Source organism: Microcebus murinus, chromosome 19 (genome assembly GCF_040939455.1).
Source record: "Microcebus murinus isolate Inina chromosome 19, M.murinus_Inina_mat1.0, whole genome shotgun sequence".
Classification (NCBI taxonomy): Eukaryota; Metazoa; Chordata; class Mammalia; order Primates; family Cheirogaleidae; genus Microcebus; species Microcebus murinus.
In genome coordinates this window covers 31,554,447-31,575,533 of record NC_134122.1, presented here as the reverse complement: position 1 = coordinate 31,575,533, position 21,087 = coordinate 31,554,447, and the positions used below count along the sequence as shown (strand labels likewise).

At 47.7% G+C, this 21,087-nt stretch overlaps 1 protein-coding gene across 1 annotated transcript; it reads left to right on the top strand.

The window, feature by feature from the left end:
- Positions 1-871: 871 nt before the first annotated feature.
- On the top strand, positions 872-20,603 carry RFC2 (replication factor C subunit 2). Its single transcript, XM_075995381.1, has 11 exons — positions 872-1,031; positions 2,831-2,900; positions 4,937-4,978; positions 5,268-5,374; positions 9,996-10,097; positions 10,970-11,070; positions 15,160-15,317; positions 15,536-15,601; positions 17,411-17,491; positions 18,736-18,849; positions 20,192-20,603. Exons 1-11 carry the CDS (start codon positions 925-927, stop codon positions 20,300-20,302), a joined length of 1,059 nt encoding a protein of 352 aa, XP_075851496.1. The 5' UTR covers positions 872-924; the 3' UTR covers positions 20,303-20,603.
- Positions 20,604-21,087: the final 484 nt, after the last annotated feature.

Genomic DNA, 21,087 nt, shown 5'->3' with positions numbered 1-21,087 from the left:
CCCTTCTGCAAAATGGGGCGGGGTGGGGGTGGCAATTCCCGTCCTGCAGCAGAGAATTCCCTGATAATAAACGTCCAGTACCTTGGCCGGGCGCGGTGGCTCACGCCTGTAATCCTAGCTCTCTGGGAGGCCGAGGCGGGCGGATTGCTCGAGGTCGGGAGTTCAAAACCAGCCTGAGCAAGAGCGAGACCCCGTCTCTACTATAAATAGAAAGAAATTAATTGGCCAACTAATATATATAGAAAAAATTAGCCGGGCATGGTGGCGCATGCCTGTAGTCCCAGCTACTTGGGAGGCTGAGACAGAAGGATCGCTTGAGCCCAGGAGTCTGAGGTTGCTGTGAGCTAGGCTGACGCCACGGCACTCACTCTAGCCTAGGCAACAAAGTGAGACTCTGTCTCAAAAAAAAAAAAAAAAAAAAAAAACGTCCAGTACCACACGCGGCTCAGCGCGGAGGCCCAGCCAACCGGAGCTGCACATGGGGCCATTCGGTGCAACCCGGAGAACTGGGCACCGGCAGATCCCAGGTGCGCCCGGACGTCAGCGCCGCCGGTGTCCCTGCGCCTGGGGCCGCGCGGGGGCCACAACGCCACAGGCACCCGCTCCTGCTCGCGCGCACGAGGCAGGAGGCTCCCACCCCGCCGGGGAGAGTCTCCCAGATAAACCACACAAACGTCCATTTCTGGATCTCGCCAGGCAACGCTGCCGTGTCTCGCCTCAGTCTAGCTCCCAGGCCGGACGCCAGACGGCGCTTAGCAACCGCGGCCCATAGCGACGGGAACCCAGCCAGGCCGGAGTCCTCTGCGCAGGCGCGGAAAGGGGCAGGCGCGCGGCTTCCGCTCGTGCCCGGCGGGGCAGGGGCGGGGCTTTGCGTGACGGCGTCACGGGGCGGGGCCACGGGTGGCGCGAAGAGGAGACGCGGGAATGGAGGTGCAGGCCAGCTGCAGTAACGCGGGCGAGTGCGGGTCCCAGGACCCTGCCGCTGCCCCCAGCAAGGCCCCTGGCAGCGCCGGCCACTACGAGCTGCCGTGGTGAGGGCCCAGGCCGCTGAGAGTCGGCGCATGCGGACGTGAGGGTGGGCGAGTGGCGGGCCGTGCCCTGGAGGGAGATCCGGGGGCGGGGACTCGATGGGGGCGATCCTGAGGGAGCTGCCGGCCTGCGGTGGCGTCGAGGAGGTTACTGGTTGGAGGCGGCGCGGGGCGTGGGTCACCGAGCTCCTTTGGGGTCGAGAGTGGCAGGTCTGAACTACAAGCGGGGTCTCGCTCAGAACAGTGCTAACGACGGTGAGGGCTACCTGGTGGGACCAACTACTCGGACTTAGTATTTTTAAAATATCACCGTCATTCTTTTATATTACATGTTGAAAATAATAATATTTTGACTATATTAGGTTCACAAAATATTAAAATTAACTTCACTGGTTTTCTTTTTACTTTTTAATGTGGCTACCAGAAAATTTTAAATTACCTATGTGACTTGCATATTTTTCTTGCACAGCACTATTCTAGATGCTAGAGATACTTCAGTTAGCAGAACAAACTCTGTTGTCATGGAGCTTACATTTGGTAGAGAATGGCAAAATGAAAAAAAACAGACAAGTAGATATGCAGTGTATTTGATGATGATGGGTGCTCTGGAGAAAAATTAAGTGGAGTAAGTAGCTGTGGTGGCCTGGGAAGGTCTCTGATGAGCTCTGATATTTGAGCAAAGTGGGGGAGTAAGCCTTGTGGCTGTGTGGAGGAAGAGCAGCTTAAGCAAAGGCCCTGAAGGAGGAACAAGCTTCTTCAAAATCCAGCTCAGATTTCAGCTCTTGACATTCCAGCTGTGATTCTTTCCCTCCTCTGGGCTTCCACAGCCCTTGGTTTATCAGACCAACTTGGCACAGTAGTAGGATTTGCTAAGCTCTATGTCCCTGCTAGTGGGAAAGCCCTTTAGAGCAAGAACCATGTCTTGCTTGTCTCTGTACCATCTACTTTCCTCTCCTGAGATCTCTAACTCTTTATATAGTGGTTGGCACCTGGAAGCTGCTGACTATAAAGAATGAGTAAGAACTAGCTTACTCCACTTGCTAGTCTTGGAGAAGAGCTGTCTCTGTTTTCTGTAGTTTGTGGCAACTAAGCCTCTTTGCCTACAGCTACTTCTGGAGCAGAACCAGTACCTGCACACTGTGCAAGCTGAGGATAAATCAGGGAATTTAATGAAGGGCAGAGGAAGTTCTGATGGTCACATCATTGCAATTGTACCACCACTTCTCAGAGCTGGAGAAAGTCCTTTTTCTCTTATAACATAGCTTGCTTTTTAATTTAAAAGAGAAAACTATTGGTCTCAATAAGCCACTGGCCTGTCCACTCCATACAGCCTAATAGGATCACAAGGTAGGCCTGTGGTTCTGTCTAGCCAGCCCTGCTGTGCACTTGGCACATGTCTGCAGAAACCAGCACATAAGGGATGAGAAAGGGGCTCGGTTACACCCATGTCTGTCAGACCAAATGATGTCAGTTCTGCATGTGCTGGGCCTCTGTTGTGACAGGCACACTGTGTTGCAGCACAGTGTCACATTGCTCCAGATGGCCTGCCTCTGGCCCTTTTCCAGCAGCCACAGGTGTTTCTCTGCTGTGGCAGGTTTGAAGCCTTTGGTGTACAATTCTCATGCACTTTTCAAATGGCACTTAGGCACCTCCTTAAATTTAAACCTTGCAGCCATTTGGCATATTTGCATTAAATGTTTATAATCTTCTGACAAAACTGTCCAGGATTGCCCTTTAGTTCTTTCTTTTGGGTAATGTGAAAATGGCCATGTCAACATTTTTATGCATTTTCTTTAAAACAGGGTTGAAAAATATAGACCAGTAAAGCTGAATGAAGTTGTCGGAAACGAAGACACTGTGAGCAGGCTGGAGGTGAGTGACTTTTTAAAGGATGGTCTGTTATCCTTATTGTAGCTTTGACAAGCTTGAGGCATTTGGAGGAAGACACCCAAGATAGTGAGGGGGAGATGAACAACAAATCCGGAAGAATTGAGGGACTGGGAGGCTTTCAGTTTGGGGGAGAGTGGAAGCTGTGGGGGATAGTTGCTTGAAGGGCTAGCATATTGGAGAGGGGTTCTCAGACCTGTTCTGTATTCCCCTAGAGCAGGGGCGGCAAACTGTTTCTGTAAAGGCAAGATAATAAATATCTTAGGCTTTGCAAACTGTGTAAGGTCTTTGTCGGATATTCTTTATGTTTTTAAAAAAAAAAAAATCCTTTAAAAATGGAAAAACCATTCTTAGCTAGGAGACTTACAAACACTGGCTTCAAAATGGCTTCTCTCCACCCCTGTCCTCACCCCAGGCCATAGTTTGCCAACCCCTGCCTAGAGGAGCTAAATGGCTGAGTGATAATGCAGCTGACTTCAGGGTGACGCAAAGAAGAGCAAGCAGAAATGTTAGGCAGTAGAGCAAGCTTTGAATTCCTAGCCCTGGAGGTCTTTAGAGGCAGGATCTAGAAGCCACTATGTGAGACTTGACAGGTGCTCTCTACAGAAAGTAAGGGCTTAGATTTTAATAGCTACCAAGGTTTTTTTGATTTATTCGTGTTGCAAGTATTTGTGTATCTTCTCTGGGCCAATGCAGTATTAGGAACTGTTGCTGTGTGAACAAAATACACATGATTGCTGCCCCTGTGAGATTTACAGTCTAACAGGACCTACATTAAAGCCAGCAGGTACTGTGATAAGCACTCTATGAGAGGAAGTCAGCGTATCATGGGAGTGCATGGCAGGAGGAGTTAACCTGACTTAGTCCGCAAGTGGGAGAAGTGACACCAAAGCTGAATGAGTGGGAGGTGGCCAGGTTTGGAGGGTATAGGGGCAGACAGAGGGGAGGCAGTAGGAGCAGCATGTGCAAAGGCCCAGAGGTAAGAGAGTTTGGGTGTATGTATTGCTGGGGATCTTGGTTAAATGCAGATTCAGATCCAGTAGTTCAGGAGTGGGGCCAGAGAGACAGCGTGTCTCACAGGCTCACAGGGGATGTGACACTGTGGGTCTGGGTCCATGGAGTCCACTGTGTGTAACAAGGCTGGAAAGAGTGTGTTTTAGGATGGGGTGAGAATGAGCTGGGGAGGTGGGCAGAATCCAGGTCATGCAAGGCCTTGTGTGCCATGTTTAAGAGTCTGGGCTTCTTCTGTGACGGTATCACTGGAAAAAAATGAAAAAAAAAATAAAGAGTTTGGGCTTTATAGTGAGGACAGGAAGAAGTCTTCCAAGGGTTTCAGTTAGGTAAAAATTTTTAATAGACACTTTAGAAAAGTCACTGTGTCTATGGTATGGGAAATGGATTGCAGTGGGGCAAGATTAGAGGCAAGGAGACCAGTTAATGGCCTGTGGATTGCAATCAGGTGAGAGACTATACATAGGGTGAGTCATGGGGCTGGAGAGAAAGAAAGGAATATGGAATTGAAGGAGAAGAGTGGCAAAGCCATAGTACATTATGATGGAGGTGCTGTGTAGGGTGAGGAAGAGGCCAATCAAAGATGGCAGTGACCTCAGCTTTGTGGTGTGGACAGTCCATGAAAGAGGAAACATGAGTGGGGCCTCAGATTTGTAAAGGAGAATGATGAGTTCAGTTTCAAATATGCTGAGGGGCGGTGTTCTGTAGTCCCAGCTACTTGGGAGGCTGGGGTGGGAGGATCACTTGAGCCCAGGAGTCGGAGGCTGCAGTGAGCTATGATCACCCCTGTGAATAGCCCCTGCACTCCAGCTCCAGCCTGGGTAACAGCAAAACTACATCTCTGAAAAAAAAAAGAAAAGAAAAGAAATGAGGATGCTGAGGTGAGAAGTCCATGGAGCATCCACGTGGAGAATTTTGCAGCCATGCTTCCCACACGGGCCTGTGTAGCTGAGGAGATCAGTTCATGAAGCTTAAGGATTGACCATTTTGAATGAACATTTTTCCCTCAGGTCTTTGCAAGAGAAGGGAATGTGCCCAATATCATCATTGCCGTAAGTACTCAGTCCTGGTCCTCTTGGGTGTCTCGGCATGTCATTTGCCTGCCTGCATACGTGCTTCCTCTGCAGAGGGGTTGCATCAGTACTCCCGGCAAAGGGAAGCACTTCACTCAAGTTAGTCGGGAAGCCTGTGGGTTGGCAGCTGTGTTGATCTGGTGTGTGCTGTGGTAGGGGTTAGAGGGTCAGAGGGAAGGTGGGTGCAAACAGTGGTGAGCTTTAGAGCAGGAGCTACCCTGAGGTCATTCTGGTGGCCTGAAGTACTTACTGGAGATCTTATTCTCAGGGCCCCCCAGGAACTGGCAAAACCACAAGCATCCTGTGTTTGGCACGAGCCCTGCTGGGCCCAGCACTCAAGGATGCTGTCTTGGAACTCAATGCTTCAAATGACAGGTAGGTCATTGACAAATGACAAATGATAGGCTGGAAGGGTAGTGAGCATTTTGCATTTTGAATTGTTACAGAAACAGCATTTTTTCAGCTCCATGTTATGGTTGGGGCTCGCCGTGCCAGCTGTGTTTTCCTTCCCACTGAAAGAGCATGAGAATTGCTTACTTGTTGATTTGTTGTTTACTTTTTTTTAATGAAAATTTTCAGAAATTATTTTTTTTTTATTCCTTTATTTTTTTTTTTTTCCATTTTCAGTTGGCCAATTAACGTTTTTTTTTTTTTTTTTTTTTTTTTTATTTTTAGTAGAGACGGGGTCTCGGCTCTTGCTCAGGCTGGTCTTGAACTTCTGAGCTCCAACGATCCACCCGCCTCGGCCTCCCAGAGAGCTAGGATTACAGGCGTGAGCCACAGCGCCCGGCCAGAAATTATTTTTAATTGTGAAATATACGTAACATGAAATTTGCCATCTTAACCATTTTTAAGTGTATACTTCAGTAGTATTAAATATATTCACATTTTTGTGCAGTCAAATGGCAGAACATTTTCATTTTGTAAATCTGAAACTCTGTACCCATTAAAAAGCACCCAGCCCCTGGGAATTGCCCTTCTGCTTTCTATTGCTATGAATTTGGTTACTCTAGGTACCTCATATAAGTGGAATCATACAGTATTTGTCATTTTGTGACTGGCTTATTTCACTCAGCATAGCATCCTTGATGGTCATCCATGTTGTAGCATGTGTCAGAATTTCCTTCCTTTTTATGGCTGAATAATATTCCATTGTGTGGTTATGCCATGTTTTGTTTATCCATCTGTCAATGAACACTTGAGTTGCTTCCATTTTCCAGCTATTTTGAATAATGGTGCTATGAACCTGGATGTATAAGTACTTCTTTGAGACCCTACTTTCAGTTCTTTTGGGTGTATACCCAGAGTGGAATTGCTGCATGCTATGGTAATTTTGTTTAATTTTTGAAGAAACTGCCATCCTTTTTTTCCTGTATTGGCTACACCATTTTACATTTCCACCAATAGTGCACTGTGATTCTTGTTTCACCACATCCTTCCAACACTTGTTATTTTCTGTGCTTGTTTTGATAGTAGCCAACCTAATGGGTGTGAGGTGCTGCTTTACCTTTCAGATATGAAATAGAGTATTATGGAATGAGAACCTGTGGGATGAAATGTCTGCGGAGTCTGCCTTTGATTATTCCCTTGAGGGTGTGGTTCTCAGATCTTTAATATTTTCCTGGTTTTGAAGATCTGTATGTACCTGAAATGGGCAGTGTCCTTTTATTTTTATTTATTTTTTTTTGTTTTCCTTCACCTATAATTCCTTCCCTGCTTACTTCTAAATAACACAAATTATGCTTGAACTGCATCGGTACTTTGTACACTTTTGAGATTTTACTGTATGGTTTTGTTTCACCCTGCCAGATTTCTGCTCCTTAATAGTACTGGCATCTGCACTATCTCTTACACAACTTATCTCCTACTTCCCCCTGGTAATTTTCAATATGAGCTAAATGGATAAATAAAGCAAAACACATAATCTCTTTCAGTTATATTTTTACTGAAAGATTCTTTTTTTTTTTTTTTTTTTTTTATTCTTCCTTTTGCAAGTCTTGCTTATGAAAGATTCTTAATTTGGGGGATTTTTAGGTGCATTAACAGAAGAAAGAGAACTGTATTAACCCCTCTCATAATTTAACCCGAAACAAAACAATTTCTTTCACCATATACAACCTTCTTCCTGAAGCCTTTGCTGGACGAGGTCGAAGCACCACAGTCCTAACCACTTCTTCCCCCTACCCCCCAAACCTGGCGTTTGCTTCTTTAACACCTAAAATAGTGTGCATTATTTATTTATCTGCTACCCAACCTGGTCGTACACTTCTTAAAGGCAAGATATGTCTTTCCTCGCACATTCAGTAACTAGCACAAGTAGGGTTCAACAAACTTTGCAGACCGAATGAATTAATGAAGCCACATAGATCTCAAAAGACCACGCATAGAGCTTCTACTAGATATGGGAGCCCCCATTCCTGGAGAAACTTCTTAAAAGTTGCCTCTGGATAGGTAGGATCAGAAAGGCAACCTACTTTACTTTCTTCCCAATTTAAAGTGTTGTTACAAGCGTCCCCGAAATAGAGTTCCCCCAAGGAAGCCTACGCAAAGACCAGAAACCCAAGGAAAACACTAAAGCCAAGGCCCACCGGGTTCCCGTCCCACCTGCGGGTTCCCGTCCCACCTGCGCGGCAAACACAACACGCCCCCTCGTCTACTATGCCCGGAGGCGGGCAGTGTCCTTTGACTGTGCCTAACTGCTCCTCTGAGCCTTCAAACTATCCATTTTGTAAATGCTGATTCCAGGCATCAAATACAAATAGGTTCTAGCTTACCATTATCTCTTGTTCTCACACTTATATCATCAAAACACACCACTTGGAAGGCTGAGGCGGAAGGATTGCTTGAGCTCAGAGTTCGAGGCCACAGTGAGCTGTGATTATACCACGCACCCTGGCCACCTGTGCAACAGAGTGAGGACCCTATCTCTTTAAAAAAAAAGAAAAGCAATACTTTTGAAGACTTTGGTGGCTCATAATTTTCTGGGAGAGAGGATGGCCCATAATTAGAAAATATTTGTGAATTCTTATCCTGTTTCAATACTATCTATTTCCTTCCAGTCACCTTTGTATACATACCTGCCTTTAGCTTTCATTAACTTACAAACTGTACCAGGTAACTATTGGTGTACAAACCTCATAAATGATGAAAGAATATTGTCACATGTCTTAGCAAAATGAGATGTCCATGTTCTTATTGTAAGGTAATTATGGAATGAAGCTCTTCCTGTTGAGTGACTAGATGAAAATATATTTATTTTTCTCCTTAGAAATGCAGTTGACCCTCCGTATCCATGGGTTCTGCATCCTCGGATTCAACCACAATAGATTGAAAATATTTGGAAAAAAATTAAAAATTAAAAAAAATACAACAATAAAAATAGTAGAAATAAAATAGAAAACAATATAGTTTAGCAACTATTTACATAGCATTTACATTGTATTAAATATTACAGGTTGAATATCCCAAATCCAAAACCTGAAATCCAGAAGTCCTCTAAAATCTGAAACTTTTGCACACCTATGTGACACTCAAAGGAAGTGCTCATAGCATTTCAGATTTTGGATTTTTAGATTTGGGGTGCTCAGCTGGTAAGTGTAATGTAAATATTCAAAAATCTGAGAAAATCCACAATCCAACGTGCTCTGGTCCCAAGCATTTTGGATAGGGGATATTCAACCCATGTTAGGAATTTAGAGATGATTTAAAGTATATGGGATGACACGCATAGGTCATATGCCAACACTGCCATTTTATATAAGTGACTTGAGCATCCGTGGCTTTTGCTATCTGACGAGGTCCTAGAACCAATCCCCGTGGATACCAAGGGACAACTGTGTATTGTTCACTCCTTGATACTTCAGTTTGAGAAAATTCTTCTAGGATATGGGCATCTGAAGACTCACAGTCTGAGATTTTGCCTCTATGGCCAGTTTCACTATCGGTAGAGTCTAGAATGCGGTTGTTGGTCTTTCTGCTGTCATTTTCTGATTCATCTAATGATTATGAAATGTCTTCCTCTGATTTTTTTTTCCTCTTTGCTACTGTGGGTGGAAAATAAAAATTTTGAATTCTTAGCTGTGGCCAATGAAAAAGCTTAAAAGACAACAAAGGTGGTGTACCTGAACTTATCTCATGCCATCTTGAGAAACAACACAGCACCTCAAATAATGCAATTAAAAAACTGAAGGTTGAGGCGGTATAGATGGTCTTTTTTTTTTTTTGAGACGAAGTCTCACTTTGTTGCCCAGGCTAGAGTGAGTGCCGTGGCGTCAGCCTAGCTCACAGCAACCTCAAACTCGTGGGCTCAAACAATCCTCCTGCCTCAGCCTCCCAAGTAGCTGGGACTACAGGCATGCACCACCATGCTCAGCTGATTTTTTCTATATGTATTAGTTGGGCAATTAATTTCTTTCTATTTATAGTAGAGATGGGGTCTCGCTCTTGCTCAGGCTGGTCTCAAACTCCTGACCTCAAGCAATCCGCTCGCCTCGGCCTCCCAGAGAGCTAGGATTACAGGCGTGAGCCACCGCGCCCAGCCTAGATGGTCTTTTTCCCTTTTCCCACTGTTGCATCATCCTTTTAGGCAATTCTAATCTTTTTTAGCATAGTTGAGAATAATTGATGAATTATGATGCAGTAATTACTAGGATAATGAAGTAGCAAGCTGTTTTAAGATATAGGAAGAATGAGATCACTAAGACCCAAATATATCTTAAATTGTAAAAGAGTCCAGTGAACCCACATGGTAATTGCAAGATAAATGAATTTTATTCCATCAAAAAAGTAAGTATTTTCTTTTTTTCTTTGGAAGACCTCCAAGAAAGAATAAAAGTAATGAAATAGCCATCCTTATAGTTAGAATTGCCCCAAAAAGAAACTCAGAAACTAAAATTGAGTCCTGTAGTCTGACTACATACTGAAGGTTTAAAAGTTTCCATGAAGGTAACTGAATTTGTTCGGAAGGTGACAATAAAATTTTGACTTACTGTTTCAGAGGCATTGACGTTGTGAGGAATAAAATAAAAATGTTTGCTCAACAAAAAGTCACCCTTCCCAAAGGTCGCCACAAGATCATCATACTGGATGAAGCAGACAGGTAGGATGCGTTGCCAAATGTCTTTTTTTTTTTTTTTTTTTTTTTGAGACAGAGTCTCGCTTTGTTGTCCAGGCTAGAGTGAGTGCCGTGGCGTCAGCCTAGCTCACAGCAACCTCAAACTCCTGGGCTTGAGTGATCCTTCTGCCTCAGCCTCCCGAGTAGCTGGGACTACAGGCATGCGCCACCATGCCCGGCTAATTTTTTATATATATATCAGTTGGCCAATTAATTTCTTTCTATTTATAGTAGAGACGGGGTCTCGCTCTTGCTCAGGCTGGTTTTGAACTCCTGACCTTGAGCAATCCGCCCGCCTCGGCCTCCCAAGAGCTAGGATTACAGGCGTGAGCCACAGCGCCCGGCCGCCAAATGTCTTTTGACCTTGATCTCTAGATCTCTTTTGGGGCTTTATTAAATCAGGAGGAAAAGCAGTACCGACAGCATCCAGAAACAGCTCTGCCCTGCACCCGTGTGCAGCCTGCCTGTGTGAGAACCACCCCGCCATGGGCTCCTCCAGGGGCTGCCCACACTCAGGCAGGGCTTGGTTAGAAAAGTTGGCAGCTGATGTTATAGCTCTTCTCTTGAATTTTATATCACGGAGGAGCTGAAGGGAGGCCTGGTTCCTGCAAATATGATGGCAGCCACTGTAGATGGTGGGTTTTTAGGGGTTGTTTCTGGTTGTTGTAGGTACTAAAATATCATCTGGGCAGTCTTTGAGAGAGTGGCTTGGGGTGGGGGTTAGCATTTGTGAGGTGGCCTGCTTTACTTATGAGACCCCATCTAGGATACTATCCTATGTGCTGGGTTTTCGTATAGGGAAGGATTTGTGTCCAGTGGCCCAATTGCAAACTGACTCCTTGTGTGTTTCTTCCCAGCATGACTGATGGGGCCCAGCAAGCCTTGAGGAGAACCATGGAAATCTATTCTAAGACGACTCGCTTTGCCCTTGCTTGTAATGCTTCTGATAAAATCATAGGTGAGTGTGAGCTCTGGGAGGCTGGGGTCCACTTGGTGCTCACCTTGGCTCTTTAGCATCAGAACAGGACTTTTTGATTGCCTACCACAGGCCACCACTGCATAACCAATTTGTTTTAATTTAATTTTTTAATTGACAAATAAAAATTAGATGTATTTATCATATATAATATGTTTTGCAATGTAATCAACTGAGGAAGTATTATTAGCTTTACTTTTTTTTTTTTTTTTTGAGACAGAGTCTCGCTTTCTTGCCTAGGCTAGAGTGAGTGTCGTGGCGTCAGCCTAGCTCACAGCAACCTCAAACTCCTGGGCTCAAGCGATCCTCCTGCCTCAGCCTCCCGAGTAGCTGGGACTACAGGCACAAGCCACCATGCCCGGCTGATTTTTATATATATATATATATATATATATATATTAGTTGGCCAATTAATTTCTTTCTATTTTTATGGTAGAGACGGGGTCTCGCTCAGGCTGGTTTTGAACTCCTGACCTTGAGCAATCCGCCCGCCTCGGCCTCCCAGAGTACTAGGATTACAGGCGTGAGCCACCGCACCCGGCCTTAGCTTTACTTTTGAAATGAGCAAATTGGAGCTCAGAGAGGTTGAGCAGTTTGCTCAAAGTCACACAGCAAGTGCAGGAGCTGGGATTGGAACCCCAGGTGAGAGCTGCTGCTCTTTATGTATCCACTTGTACTCTCTGTTTGCTCTGAGCACTTGGCATAGATGGTGTCTACATGTCGGGCTTTGTTATCACTAGGAATTGCCTCACTTTTTTTTTTTTTTTTTTTTGAGACAGAGTCTTACTCTGTTGCCCAGGGTAGAGTGCCGTGGCATCAGCCTAGCTCACAGCAACCTCAAACTCCTGGGTTCAAGCGATCTTTCTGCCTCAGCCTCCCGAGTAGCTGGTACTACAGGCATGCGCCACCACGCCCAGCTAATTTTTTTTTTTGTTTTTGGTAGAGACAGGGTCTCACTCTTACTCAGGCTGGGCTGGAACTCCTGAGCTCAGACGATCTGCCTGCCTCGACCTCCCAGAGTGCTAGGATTACAGGTGTGAGCCACCGCACCTGGCCTGCCTCACTTTTGAAATCTTACAGTATCAGAAAAAAGAATTCCTCATCAGGTTAGGACAAAACAAAAGAAAGAACAAAATCTTACGGTCTCCTCCCCAACCTCAGTGCTTGTCCTTTCAGCTCCCTTCCTACCTTGGTCATCTGCTTCCTCACTGCTTTGAGCCCAGGTCCCGTCTGTAGCTTCCTGCTGGTTTCACAGCCCAGCTGTTTTGCTCTTGTCCTGTCGCCTCACTTCTGCCCTGATCCCCAGCTGTGTGAGCTCATCTGAGCGACTCCTCCCACCCCACGGGCCGCCGAGTGCTGTTGCGGACAAGCACGTTAGCAGGCGTGATGACCCCACAAGGTCACGGTTTCCAGCCTTGGCGGGGCTCTCAGTGTTGCTGGGAATCCTTTATGTTCTTTTCCCTTCCCCAGATAGCCGTGTGTTTGTCCATTAATTTATTCATCCACCACCAAACACTTACCCTGTTCTCAGTAGGTGTGAGGCACCGCCCTGGTGCTGAACTTGAGGAGTTCAATGAGAACTGTTCTCTGCCTTAAGATGCCTATGGCGCACTTACTGGAGAAAAATGCATTGAAAGTGCTTCATGTATGGATGTGTACGTAGCTCACCTCCTTAAACACTAGAAAGACCAATCTTGGAGGCCAGGAGCAGTGACACAGACCTCCCTCATCGCAGAATGCAGCTGGCAGAGGGCGGTGTGTGTATGCCTTTGTTCAGTGATTTGAAACTGCAGTTGTTGATGGAGAAAGCCCTAACTTTCCATTTTTATGAAATGTTTTTGGATATACTCAGCATTCTGAATTATTTTTATTTTCTAAAGGGATATGGCAAACATATAAGCAAAATCCTTAAAGAAGTTTGTTTCTTCTCTTTAGAGGAAACGCTTCATGAGCTGGTTGCTGCAGAGTTGATTTTTGAAACTAGAGTCACACCAGTTAAGAGGAAGGTAAACCTTCCTAGAGCAAGGCCGTGTGCCCGATTCTGACTCTTATTTTCTGCAGAGTAAGCTATGGTGCTTCTCAAAAGAGAAAAATCTACTAAAGGAAACTTCCAATGTAGTTTGAATATTAATTGCTTTTAGATACAACTCCAGCTTCTAAGCTTAATGTAAATAAATACGTAAATGAGTTTCAGTTGCGAAACTTCCTGATTTCAGATAAGTTGAACTAACTAACTCCAAGGCAAGCTGCTCTTTTAAAAGTTTCATCCCTGTAGCAAATATTGAACACGTTTGATATAGAAAGCACCTGCCACGCGCAGGGCACATGTACTTACACCTCCTGTGTATAGTGGAGGTTGCAGGCCTGTCTGAGGCTCAGTCCCAGCCTTGCCGGAGCTCATGCACGAATAGCAGAGGTGGAGCCCTGAACCAGCCAGCTCTGAGTCACCCTAAGTCCCCCTTTATCTGCCCATCACCACAGCCCACAGCCATCCCCTCGCCAAAATCAAATCCAAAGTTGTCCCCCCTCAGTGGTATCTGGAACCCCCACCCTTCCTTCCCTGCCCCAGCTCTGTGGCTTCACCCTGTGTCCCCTTGATGAGTGCATTATTCTCGGCTTTTCTCCTGTTTGAGTCACCAAACAGCTGCCAAGGTTGTCTAAGACCAGCCTGAGCCTGCCAGTTCCTTGCTTAACCCTCCAGTGGCTTCCCGTTGCCTGGACAGCTGTGTCACTCCCCAGCTTGTTCCATGGGATGCCATCTGCCTGCTGTCTCCTCTCATTCCAAGCACTGTGGCCTTATGGTGCCTACCAGCCCCTGAACCTCTTTGCCCTTTCCTCACTCTCGCCTTTGTGCTGTTCCTCCTGCCCTTCCAGCCTGGAAAACCTCATCCTTAAAGGCCCAGCTCAGAACTTGGGTCTGCTGTCCGTCTCCCCAGGCCAAGTTGTCTTCTCTGGCCTAGGTGCCAGAACTGGCCCGGACCCTCTCCGTGCACAGTTGCTGTGCATAGTGCCTCTTCCTGTCCTGGTGAACCTGTGCCCTGGGGCCAGAGCCCTGTCTAGATGTTCATCCACATCCCCAGCTCCTAGGGAGGGGCCTGGCTCACTTTCTGCAAATAGATTAACAGGAGTATGTGTTCTTTCAAATGGTGCGTGAGAACAAAGGATCGGGGTCGCTTCAGCCTGGGTGATCAGGGCTGGCCCCGTGAGAAGGTGGGTTTGTGAGGAGCCAAAAGATGGTTGTGGTTTAAATGGGGAGAAATTGAGAGGGCGTCCTCGCTGGGAAGAGCCCGCCAGGAGAGGGCAGAGTCAGTGTGTTGCAGGGAGACAGGGTGCCAGACACTGGTGAAGGAGAGGCAGGAGGACGAGGGCGCAGGAGATTTTGCAGAGCAGGAGAGTCAGACTATTGGGGAGTTAGTGTGAGGGGACTGTCGAAGGGTTTGCCTCGCAGGAATAGGTGACAGATGAGAACATTGTACAAAGGTCAGCGTGGGCAGCAGTGCAGAGGAAGGATCTGAGAGAGGACCACATTTGTGGTTGGACATCATGGCGAAGTTATTGTAGCCTAAGGCAAAGGCGGTGGAGAGTTCCAGAGCTCTGCATTTGTCCATCTGGTGGTTCTCAGCCCTGTTGTGAGTCAGAACCTTCTGTGGAGTTTTAAGGAGACTGCAGCTGTCCATTCCCACCCAGCCTGATGCATTCGGACCTGCCCAGAAGGGCCTAGTGTCCAGCGTGCGTTGTGATTCCAGAGCCCACCTGGGTCAGGGCTGACTCAGCTGAGGGCTCGTGGCACATGGACATGTGTGTCCTAGAGGATCATTTCCCCTTCTGGAATCCGTGGCTAGGCAAGGTCTTCCTGTGCCCGCTGAGGCCTCTGTGATGGCTTGTCAGGTGATACTTTGACATTTAGCCATTTGTACCAAGTCTCTCTTGAGCACATGCTGACCGGGAAGAGTGACGCTGCCAGCGTGGCTATTCCACGTGGATCGTGCAGCTGCACTCTAGTGACCAGAGTGCCGACCGGTTGATGCTGGCTCCTGCCAGGGGAGCCTCACTGCCCTCTGTCTCGTCCAGAGCCCATCCAGTCCCGGTGCGCCGTCCTGCGCTACACCAAGCTGACCGACGCCCAGATCCTGGCGCGGCTGCTGAACGTCATCGAGAAGGAGAATGTGCCATATACTGACGACGGCCTGGAAGCCATCATCTTCACAGCGCAGGGAGACATGAGGCAGGTAGGTGGGTCACTGCCATCTAGACACAGGCCTCCTGGGCCTGCCCTCCTGCCCCTTACATGGGGGCAGGAGGGAGGCGACTGCTGCAGAGACGCCAGGGTGGAGGGCACGGACCCAGCGCCCTCCTGACCCGTGGGCTGCCTTCCTGGACTCCAAGAAGAGAGGCAGGAAGGCAACGATTTAAAAACCACCCTTAACGTGTTTTTGTTGCCCCTCAGGCACTGAACAACTTGCAGTCCACCTTCTCGGGATTTGGCTTCATTAACAGCGAGAATGTGTTCAAGGTACGGAAGCTGCAGTGGGTGCCACCGTCAGCAAAATCAGTGTCCTCCTGCTGTGGCCGGCGGGGTGACGTGGGCTGTGCTGGCAGGCAGGATGGACACTTGGGCCTGGCGTGGGGCTGGGCCTGCCTTCGGGGGGCTGGTGCTGGGGGACTTGTCCTGTCCCCATTTTCCTTTCCCTGTCGCTGCTTTTGCTTCTCATGCTGGAGAGTTGGGAGGGACCATGGGACGTGTGTGTGGATGCTGGGCGGCCGCTGGTGGATGAGGTGCGGAGCTGGGCACTTTTGGACACGTCTGTCTTGGCTCCGCACTTTCCTGCACAGAGAGGTTCCTCCCATCTCTCTGTGGGGGTGGAGATGGGCTCCGGTGGCTATCACAGGCCACGCAGCCCCTGAGGGGCAGGGAGCAGTGCCGTGCGTTCCCCTCAGCAGCCTTCTGAGCCCACGCCCTGGGCTGCTTCTGCATTGCCGTGCCTGCTTACCCCCTTCTGCCCTGCGGGTGGGGACAGTCCTCCGCAGAGCCAGGCCGAAGAAATAAGGCTCTTCCCTGCCCACATCAAGGAAGCATTTTACTTTTGGGAATTCTTTTGAAAACTTTGCCACATCCTGACAACTCAGTGTCTAAAGCCATCTTGGAAACTGGTTTCCCCCTTTTTGGGCGTAGAAGTTGGGCAGGGCTGTTCAAGCTTTCAGTTTGTAGCTCTTTCTTACCAGGTTTGTACAGACCTTGGCAGTGAACGTATTTTCAAGGGCACGTAGGAAAGGGAAACCTGCTCAGTAAGCGGTAGTGGTAGTTCAAGTCCTGTTTTGTCATGAGTGGTCATTGGGGGCTTCTGCAGGGAGGAGAGACCAGGGCGGCGTGGGTGCCATCTGGCGACAGGAGAAGGCTGAGGCCGATGTGCACTGGAGGGCAGAACCTACGGCCAGTGGGGGGTGCTGCAGGGAGGCAGCCGTGGGCTCCGGGCGGGCTGAGCCCCCAGCACCACCCCCCTGCCTGTTGGGGTAGCCGGACCCCTCTTCATGAGGTCACACTGGCTGGAGGGCTCTTTACAGGGAAAGGGAAAACCAGTTCCTGCTCCAGGGTGGGGGTATGGCGGGGATTGGCCCAAATGACCTCCCAGTTCTAAAGTGGGTTCCAAGTGGTTTTGGGCAGATAACACCCCACCCCCACTCCACCCTGCCAAGTGATATAAGACAGGTGACTGGTGGCTTTAACACTGCTCCCGAGTGAAGATTGTTTATTGGCCCTTGTTTGCTTTATTGTTACTTGTTTTTTTTTTTGTTTTTTTTTTGAGACAGAGTCTCACTTTGTTGCCTAGGCTAGAGTGAGTGCCGTGGCATTAGCCTGGCTCACAGCAACCTCAATCTCCGGGGCTCAGTGATCCTACTGCCTCAGCCTCCCGAGTAGCTGGGACTACAGGCATGCGCCACCATGCCCAGCTAATTTTTTGTATATATATTTTTAGTTGGTCAATTAATTTATTTCTGTTTTTGGTAGAGACAGGGTCTCGCTCAGGCTGGTTTCGAACTCCTGACCTTGAGCAATCCGCCCTCCTCGGCCTCCCAAAGTGCTAGGATTACAGGCGTGAGCCACCATGCCCGGCCTATTGTTACTTGTTATGTTTGAGAAATTTGCGATCATGATGTCAGAAGTGTTTCTATTTGGTGACTTCTTTGGTGGTGAGAAGGACATTCCCAAACCTTGTTCTGGGTGCTGAGACTTCTATGGTAACAGCCAGCAGAGAAGTCGGTTGGTGGGGGCCTCCCCAGCTGGTACCTCCCAGCCCTGACCCCCTCTCTTCGGTTTGCCCAGGTCTGCGATGAGCCCCACCCCCTGCTCGTGAAGGAGATGATCCAGCACTGTGTGGACGCCAACATCGACGAGGCCTACAAGGTCGGCCCTCCCCCTTCCTCATTCGGGAGGAGCCTTCCGCCTCTTGAGCGGGGCAGAGGGAGCCCGCGGTGCCCGGGACTGTATGCGAATTGTTCCAATTAATGCTTAAAATTGTGCTAGGAGTTGAGTGCACCTTACAGATGGGAAAACCGCAATTTAGAGAGGCTGAAATCCTTGCCCTAAATCAGTTTGGAAGCAGTAGACCTGGAATTCAAATTCTATCTTTCTGCTATAATTATATCTTCTGCAAGAGAAATTTGTCAACCTAAGTCGTGAGGGAAGACTGTCCCAACTGCCTTCCCAGTGAAGCCATCTTCCCTCTGGTGGGGGGAGGTGTCCCCATCCACCCTCCACAGGAACATGGGGATGGCCATTCTGGGACCCAGCAGTTGCTGCTCAGCCAGGAGTGGAGGGGCAGGAGGGTTCTAGCCTGATTATGGGGCCTGGTCCTGTGAGCAGATGCCAGTAGGTGTGACTGGGGTTCAGGTGACCTCAGCTCACGTGGGTGGCAGTGGTGTGATTCAAGGCCATTTGGTCTGACAGGTTTCTCTCCCTTGGCCCCCAGCTGACTAGGCTGGAAGGTGACTGGATTTAGGGCAGGGTTTGACCTGTTGTGCCATGAGAGTGTGCAAGGCAGGGAGACTGAGGCAGAGAGGCCAGGCTGGGTCCCTGAGTGGGCCTGAAAGAAGCCTTCAGATTTACGACATAGCTTCCCAGCCCCTGAACTCACCCATGATATCAAAGCAAAGACAAAAGGACTGCTTCAGACCTGCGCTCTGGCCAGGGCGGGTGGGGTGGGTGGTGGTGACCACTGCGGTCTGCGCTGCCCTGGTCGGAGCGTGCTCAGGGCTAGTCCTGCAGGGGGTGCCCTGTGACCTGGCCACTGGGGAAACTGGCAGGTGAATGGCTGTGTTTCTCTGCTCTGTAGTACCTAGTCCTCGGATTAGTAGAGTGTTTTAAGAACTCTGGATAAAGATACTACATGGACATGGTAGTAGACCATCTTGCAGTACTATTTTAAATATTCATAAAGTTGTCTCTCCCTGCCAGCAGTCAGTTAAATTACCCCACGCATCTGAAGAGTGTGTCCCTCCAGCTACTGCGATTCTCAAAATCACGAGTCACCTGGGACAAGCTGTCTGCTCCCAGCAGTGTGACAGGCCAAGGCCGTGTGGGTGGGACTTCATTTCCCTATGGTCTTTGTAGTTTAAAGAGTTCAACAGCCTCATTGTATCTTTTTCTAGATTCTTGCTCACCTGTGGCATCTGGGCTACTCACCGGAAGATGTCATTGGCAACATTTTTCGGGTGTGTAAAACTTTCCAAATGGCAGAATACTTGAAACTGGAGTTTATTAAGGTCAGTGAGAATACAAAAATGCCTCTGTCCTCGAGAATGTGGGCCGTGGTGTGGTTTTGCTTTGCTCATGGGCCTAGCGCCTAGAAGGTGCTCAGTGGGTGTTCCCCGACTTCCGTGGCAGGAGGAAGGGTGGCCTATTGCCTGGGGTGAGAGTCTGTTCACCAATTTCTTTCAGCAACCAGAGTAGCTATTTATTTTTAAGGTCAGATTAATTGGGGTGTAATTTACATAGAGTAAAATTTAGCCTTTTAGGTACTTTCTGTTGACGAAAGCACTCAGTCACATAAACACCACTGCAACCAAGACACAGTGGTCGCTGCAGAAAAATTCACCTGCCAGTTTTCCCCAGCGGCCAGGGGGTGTCACAAGGCACCCCCTGTGTAGTGTGAATGCGAACATAGGTTTTCATTTTTCTTGAGTGACTTCCTTTTCAGGGATAAGATTGCTTCATCAAATATGTATATGCTTAACTTTGTAAGAAACTGTCCAAACTGTTTCCATAGTGGCTGTAGTGTTTTGCCATTCCTCCCAGCATTTCAGATGACCCACATGCTAGCCACATGTGACATACTCAGCTGGGTTTTTTAAACCATCCTAGCAGGTGTGTAATGGTATCTCGTTGTGGCTTTAATTTGCATCTCCCTAATAACCAGTGATGTCCAGCATTTTTTCTCATTTGCCATCCATAATCTTTGATGAATCATTTGTTCAAATCTACCCATTTTTTAGTTGAGTTGTTTCTTATTACTGAGTTTTGAGAATTCTTTATATATTCTAGATGCAAATCCTTTATCAGATATTCAGATATGTTTTATAAGTATTTTCCCCCAGCCTGGCTTTTTTTTTGCATTTTCTTAATGCTATCTTTTTTTTTTTTTTTTTTTGAGTCAGAGTCTTGCACTATCACCCTGGCTAGAGTGCGGTGGCGTCATCATAGCTCACTAAAACCTTAAACTCCTGGGTTCAAGTGATCCTCTTGCCTCAGCCTCCCAAGTAACTGGGACTACTTTTTCTATACTTTTTAATAGAAATGGGGTCTCAATCTTGCTCAGGGTGGTCTTGAACTCCTGGCCTCAAACAGTGCTCCTGCTACAACCTCCCAGAGTGCTAGAGTTACAGGCATGAACCACCTAGCCTGGCCCTCTTAATGCTATCTTTCAAAGAAATGTCAGCATCCTTTTAGGAAATAAATTGAACTTTAGTCATGATCCATTACATTTTAGTGTTCATTTTCCAACTGGAGTTTAAGTTTGTTGTATCACTTTTAAGCACACGACTAATTCAGATTTTACGAATAACCCCCTCACTTATTAACCAGATTTAAACTTGGTTTGTTTTTCAGGAAATTGGATACACTCACATGAAAGTCGCAGAAGGAGTGAACTCCCTCCTGCAGATGGCAGGGCTCCTGGCCAGGCTGTGTCAGAAGACAATGGCGCCAGTGGCCAGTTAGAGCAGAGACTTCACTGACTGAGTTACGAGAGTCCTTGAAATACAGGAGTCACGGCCTTCTGATTGGGGTGGGAGGAGATGCCACCTCAGACGGGGCCAGTACGCGCCGGGCTTTAAACTCTAGCTTACCTCCGCTCCACGCATGTCTTTTTGCCTTCGTCTCAGACTCCTCCAAGCAGCAACAGGGTGGAAAGGCCTCAGAGAAGCTCAGGGGCAGGGCCCCTGATCTGTGTGTGTGGGTTGACATTTTAGCTAATAAAGTCTTGCAGCATTTGTGGGCCACATGACCACAAATGACCACATGAGGCCTCGAGGAAAACTAGCTTCCTGTCTCTGCCTGCCCCCAGCATCCTTCAAGTGGAAACAGCTATTCGATGACAGACTGGACAAGATAATCTCAGTTTTTCTAGGAGCTAATCTCAATTTTTCTAGAAGCCTCAAGGGTCGGGTTCCGTGGTGTGAGGGCAGGGTTTGCTGTCACGTCCTGACAGTTTAGACAGACTTCTCAGAACACCGGCCACCACGCCCTTCAGGAGGGCTTGCTGAGGGCCACTTCGTGGAGTGGGGTGCGCGACCCATGGCCTCAGGAAAACTGCTGCGTCCTCTTTCCCTTGTAGTTGTGTGTACTTCTTGCTTCAGAATTTCCCAGTGAACTTTATATTAATTTGTAGAATTACCTTTTTTTTTTGCAAGGTACTATTTTTTTCCATTTTCTTTTAATTATGAAAAATTTCAGAGTAGAGAGAATAACATAGTGAAGTTTCACGAATTCATTGTCAACTCGCC

Bases quoted from the DNA above. Each gene is read 5' to 3' on its own strand.
- RFC2 (XM_075995381.1), top strand. From the start codon at position 925: ATGGAGGTGCAGGCCAGCTGCAGTAACGCGGGCGAGTGCGGGTCCCAG. The intron at 4,979-5,267 runs GTAAGTACTCAG...TCTTATTCTCAG, and splicing joins TGCCCAATATCATCATTGCC to GGCCCCCCAGGAACTGGCAA. The intron at 10,098-10,969 runs GTAGGATGCGTT...GTTTCTTCCCAG, and splicing joins ATACTGGATGAAGCAGACAG to CATGACTGATGGGGCCCAGC.